Below are 6,206 nucleotides of genomic sequence, written 5' to 3'. Positions count from 1 at the left end.
CACACACACACACACACACACACACACACACACACACACACACACACTTATATACATACACAAAAGGCTGTTGTGACACAGAAGGGAAAAAGAAGCCACACAGAACCAACATTTTTAGATCAAATAGAATGAACAAACATTAAATCACAATAACAGTGTTTTTTGTATATTTTTTTAACACACACACACACACACACACACACACACACGAGTAAAGAGTTCTGTAATTCCTCATTAAGGGTCTCATGTTAGGAAGCACTCTCTAAAGAGTGAATCACGTGACGACTCGGCATCTTCGCGGTGCGATCTCTAAAACTGAGTCAGAAAGAAGAAGAAACAATAATCTGACTGAACGAAGAACAGAGGAGCTCCAACGTCTTTCTGTTCCACATAAATGCAACATTAAAACGTGCAACAGCGACACGTAGAACACAATGAAGTTCACAACAGCTGAAGTCAAAAACAAGGTTGTAAATCATGCAAATACACCACGGGAAGAAGAGCGTTAGATCATCACAGTGAGGTGGTGGTGAGGGAGGTATGTGACATAAATCAATCATTGCAAAATACTGGATCAGACTGAAACATGCCTACAGTTACTTACCACCTTTCTTTTTCCTTAGAGTGGCTTAAGGGGGGGGGGGGGGGACATAAACAGATGTTGGAGTCTTTAAAGCACAAAAACTGACTCAATCCTTCTTACAAGCTGAACAAAAACACACTTGTATCGTAGCTTTCTTTAATATTTGCAAAAAGTAATTTTGAGTATTTTTTTTTATATTTAGTGTCCTGCTGCGGCAGATGCATATGTCTGAGAATTTAAATTCAGATATGAAAACTGTGATGCTCTTAAGACTCTAAAACGCTACCAGGCTAAATTATTATTACTATACATGTGGAAGGTATAAGAATGACGTGTCAAATAAGCAGCTCTGGAAGAAACATGCTGACCAGAGCTATTTCTTTCTGTCAACAATTTCCTGCAATATAAGTAGACTCCCTCTGCTGTCATTTATGCATTCCTTCATTCACCTTTCATCGCTCTGCCTGCTCTTTGCACACCTTTGACACGCATACGTTTTATTGTTCTTTAATTAATCGTTCAAGCGTTATAATGACACAACTCACGGTGACATCTTTACATTGCTTTTGTACCGACAGTCCAAAACTCAAATGTCGATTAATCGACTGTTTGTGCAGCACACACAGTTCCTTGCGGTGTTTTAAAAAAGTGATCACCTGACAAATGAACCACCTCAGTTAAAGTTATAATCTTTCATATTTTCATGAAATACAAAGTTACTGCAGGCGGCAACTTTAGGTTTTGAAAAGTGTGTTAAAGCTGCATTCTCTCTAGTGTCCACCAGGGGGCGACTCCTCTGGTTGTATAGAAGTCTATGAGAAAATGACTCTACTTCTCTCTTGACTTATTACCTCAGTAAACATTGTAAACATGAGTTTATGGTCTCAATCTCTAGTTTCAAGTCTTCAATACAGCATGATGTTCATTTAGTACATTATGGTCCATTTAGAGTCACACAGACCATAAAGCAGGGGATGCTTTAGGGCGGGGCTACACGGTGATTGACAGGTCTCTACCACGGCGTTGTCTGGTCTGGGAGTTGTCCTCGTTTTTGTCTTACAACTTAAACTCTTTCACAGTATGTTTTCACTTCAGGAAAGTACATTTTCAACCTTTTTGGTCACATAAATACTTGGTACTTAGCTCCACCGTCGGGTGTCACTCCTGGGTTCTAAAAAACAAGATGGCGTCGGCCAAAAACCAAGATGGTGACGGCCTAAATGCCAAACTCGAGGCTTAAAAAAGGCAGTCCACAAACCAATGGGAGACGTCACACTGAATCCACTTCTTATATACAGTCTATGTGGTAAACCATGCATGGTGAAGTGGTCCCTTATTTCTATTTCACACATCCCTCCCTCCCTTCCTTCCTTCCTTCTTTCCTTGTACCCTCCTCCCTTTTCACCGATGTGGCCTCCTGTGTCTCCTTCTGCTCGTGTGTCTGAAAAACGCTGACTGCCTCGTCTGTCAGAAGGTATTGGGACGACACAGCACTTTTAATGCAGCACATAAAGAGGGTCGTGTGAAGTGGCCATGGCGACAGCTCCATGGTTGCGGGTGTCTCTAGAAGCAAGAGTCCTTCATGCATGATGGCGAGCAGGAGATGAGGAGGGAGGAAAAGCAGTTGTTCTAAATATTTAAGAGGCAAACCAAAGCGAATGATGGAAACTTAAGTTGCATTAGCCAAGAACAAAAGCTTCATTCAGCCGCCGTGAGCCGAAGGATGCTGCAGTCAAGCAAAATGGATGGAGAAAGGTGATGCAGCAACGAAGTGCTTACCTTTATCCACTATTGAGAGATTTAACCAATCAATGAGAATAAGAAGGAAGAACAAAGAAACAAAGAGAGGTGCTGTTAGACACAGACTTCCTTATGACATCGTGAGTAAAAAGTCAGGCCGAGGACGCTCTTACCGAGTTCCTCCAGTTCAGAGGTCATGGACTTGGAGCGCATAGACAGGGCTGTGGTGGGGGCTCTCTTTGGTGGGGGAGGAGCTGAGGGAGGCAAAGACACACACGAATAAAATACATACATCTCATTTTGATTAAGTGGCAGTTCATGAATGATAATTGTTCATTTAGTCACGTTTGCTGTAAGTTACTGTATATAATACTACGGTCTGCGTGTGCTCAATTCTGATTGGCTGCCATGTGTCCATTAATTCCTGATAATGAACACCTTCTAAGTATCCGTCTGAAACTCACCGTCTGTTCACCGTTCTGAATTAATGCGCTGGCAACAAAAAGATCTGAATATCTCACGAGCGTAGTCCTACAGTCTTGTTGCTAAATTATATTTAATTTTATACTGTTTTTCAACCGTACACATTGTTTTGACTTTGAATCTTGCTAGCATAACGTTAGCTTCATGCCAGCGTTATGCAAATCAAGAATTTGTGAAAACATTCCATTGATTTGGGGCTATTAACATTCCCCGGATAGCTAGCTAGTCTTGTTGTTAAACAAGGTTATTGACCTTGAATCTTGTTAGCATAACGTTAGCTTTCTGGCTCGTAGCTGAGCCAAATAGAAATATAAGTTGTGTCTACTGTCCGTCCTAGTTACTTAAATAATGAACAATGCCTTTCCATTGCATGAGAACCTCATGGGATGCTCATGAGTGTTCCAGGTATTGGAGTTCCAGGGAAATGGAGACTTTGGTTGCAAAAAATGCATGAAAATATAAATGAATGGTCTTAATTCTATTTTGTGGCACGTGACCATGGTATGAATATGATAATGCCCTTCGAGCTGTCAGTTATCAGTATGTAAGGTCTTCACAGAGGCAGACATCCACCCTTGCCAGTCGTCCACTACTTCCTGATGATGAACACCTCGTCAGGCTTTATCCCTAACACTGAATGCGAGTTTGTATCGACAGCAGAATTAGTCTTTAACAGATGTAACTTTTGAAAGAAGAAATAACAGATGAGAAGTTAAATTCAAAAGCAATAAACACTCCTTCGTCCTTTTAATACACTCAGAGCTTTTGCTGCTGTCGTTACCTGATGAGCAGCACTTCAGGCCGTTACGGAGCTAAACTTCAGACTTGATGATTCTTCTACTTCTGCTACAGTTACAATATGCTTAAGTATTTAATATTGTTTCATAATTGTGTATTGTCGTCCTTTAATGTGCAGTGAAATATAAAGTCTTATGTGAGTTTTGAACTGCTAAGTGGTTGAGCTTTGATAATCTAAGCAGCTTAATAGGAAACATATGAGCTTCTGGTTCGGAGTTATTTTTGTTCTTTGCGTTGTGAACATGGAGTAAGTCAGATATTCTCGCTGCCTCTGAGGGATATTATTACATAACACATCATTAGTCAGCATGCTGCCCTGCTGCAGTCTTTGGTATTTTAATACAACTGTTCACAGTTCCATCCAGCAGAAGGTTTTTCCACACCAATTTTACGACACGTAAAATGTGCCGCTGTGTCCGCACCTGAAGCTTGTCTCCACTATTTCCTTTTCTAACCCCGTGTCTGATTTGAGCGTCACTGTCAGTCATTTCTCCTCCAGTGTACTCTGCAGGTGGTTGTACCTTTTTTGCGCGCCGTGTCGTCGGGGTCCAGATTCCGGCTCACCGTCACCACCTTGATCAGGAGCCGGTTGCCTCCATGGCGGATCATGTTGACCACCTGTCTGTGGCCCACCTTCACCACGTTGTCCTGGTTCACCTGACGCAAACACACAACAGTGGAGTCATTAACGGCTGGTACATCCTTCAGGACGTCAACACATCTTCGCATTTGTAGAAAACAGCAATTTTCTTAGCCTACAGTATAAAAGTAGCAGTAAATGTTTAATTTACTTGTGTATTTGAGTACTTTTTGACCAGCAAAATGAAACTGAAGGGTGTATTTCATGCTGTACATCTTTTAAATCCAGACTCTAACAGATCATGGCCACTAATTTGATTCAACAGAAAAAACTGGAGGTGACCATAAAACTTCTTGCTTTTCATAATATATAATATAGTTATAATGCTGAGTTTATCAAAGACAGGAAACCAGATGTCATAAAATATCCTTCAAGGCTTTGTTAGAATATTCAGTTTGGTGTTTTTTATTCATTAGAATGGCTGCAGTCTTCTGAGAGTCTCTGAGAGGTTTATGCAAGAAACTGGCAACAAAAAAACATCTCAAATTCAAAGCAACACACCTTTTTATGGCATAAAACAACAACAACAACAACAACAACAACCGGTGGAGAGCAGAACAACAGCAGACAAGCAGCTCGCTCTCTGTGGCGGCTTCATGCTGGGTCTGGTGCTATTTCTAGATCGACAGCTCGTCAAAGTGACAAATGATGTGGCAGGAACTCAGACCAACCACAGGGACGAGGGAGACGAACATTATACCAGTAAAAAGAGTCAATTACACACAATGTGCTACTAACTATCCATGAATGAGTACAAATATCACATATCTACCCCCAAAAACAGCTCACTCATTTAGGAAGACTCAGGCCTATGTGGGCGTGTACAGACCGTTTGATTGACATCTGTTAGCTTTGTTACACCTATTGGGCAGGACACATTACACCATCATCATCATCATCATCATCATCATCATCATCATCACCATCATCATCTAAATGTTGCCGTCTTATCAGCTGAAATAAGTAAAAGAAAAAACACCTGTGCGGATGTGCAGGACCGTTAACAAGTTATGTGGAACCAAAGTTCAAATGCGCTAGTTTAGCTTAGCACAACAAGCGGATTGCGTGTCCTGTTGCACCGCCAATAACCGCTAACTTGTGCACAGTCAACATTAATACATACTTTACAAGTACTGAGGTGAAATGATTGATGAGTTGATTAATCGAGTGGTTCATCAACAGAAATAGTTTATTACTAGTTGCAACTTATCAATATTGATGCCTTTCTTTGTCGTATATGGGAATAAACTGAAGTTCATCTCTCCCTCAAGGTGAAACGTTGTGACTTTTCCTTCATTCATGCTGCAGATAACGGCTCACAACGCATTTCTAAACCAGGCCACGGATATGCAAATGTGGAGGTGGGGGTGTTATCGCTTTCTTCCTGTCCTCCTGCCATTCTTCATAATTACAATATTCATGTTGCTGGACGGCCGCTGCCCCTCGCAGTCACACTTCAAACACAATCGGAACAAGTTGCCAAAATATAAAGAATCCTGCGGTGATATGGTTCTGATTAAAGGTGATGTGTGTGTGTGTGTGTGTGTGTGTGTGTGTGTGTGTGTGTAGACACAGATGCCAGCGGGTCACACACAGCTCAGCTACCCATAACATATCGCATCAGAAACACATTTTATACTTTCTCCTTCAAACACACGCGTCACCTCATGGGTGGTTCTGCCTCTTCCTCCAGACAAATAGTGGAGGAGGGTCAGATGAGCCCGGAGCGACACGAGGAAGGACGGATGGAGAAGAGGAGGGAGAGGAAGCTACGACGACAGGGGGGGGGTGATGAATAGAGGGAGGTGGACACAGGGAGAGCGAGTAATCTAACAAACGCTGCTCGGGCGTCACGAAGGCGGACATTTTGGCAATTAGAGAGAATTGCTCCAACAGCTGTTTCAGCGTGACCTCGTGTTCCCTCCGTCGTGCTCCACCACACACACACACACACACACACAC

The 6,206-nt window shown here is 42.1% G+C and overlaps 1 protein-coding gene across 4 annotated transcripts in view; it reads right to left on the bottom strand.

Annotated features, from left to right (window-relative positions):
* shank2b (SH3 and multiple ankyrin repeat domains 2b) overlaps positions 1-6,200 on the bottom strand; it is a 22,337-nt gene extending 16,137 nt beyond the window's left edge. For 3 of the 4 annotated variants that reach the window (XM_031879550.1, XM_031879551.1, XM_031879553.1), the window contains exons 1-4: positions 4,126-6,200; positions 2,497-2,577; positions 2,363-2,371; positions 605-628 (exon numbers count right to left, since the gene is read on the bottom strand). In XM_031879550.1, the coding sequence (XP_031735410.1) occupies positions 605-628; positions 2,363-2,371; positions 2,497-2,577; positions 4,126-4,333 (322 nt within the window). In that variant the 5' untranslated portion in view covers positions 4,334-6,200. The remainder of the gene's footprint in view (positions 1-604; positions 629-2,362; positions 2,372-2,496; positions 2,578-4,125) is intronic. The other variant, XM_031879552.1, reaches the window with a different exon arrangement.
* Between the last annotated feature and the right edge of the window lie 6 nt (positions 6,201-6,206).

The sequence above is a fragment of the Anarrhichthys ocellatus genome, unplaced genomic scaffold (genome assembly GCF_004355925.1).
Source record: "Anarrhichthys ocellatus isolate YVR2014 unplaced genomic scaffold, GSC_Weel_1.0 scaffold287, whole genome shotgun sequence".
Taxonomy (NCBI): domain Eukaryota; kingdom Metazoa; phylum Chordata; class Actinopteri; order Perciformes; family Anarhichadidae; genus Anarrhichthys; species Anarrhichthys ocellatus.
Note: the sequence above shows the minus strand (reverse complement) of the source record. Positions and strands in the feature narration are given on the sequence as shown.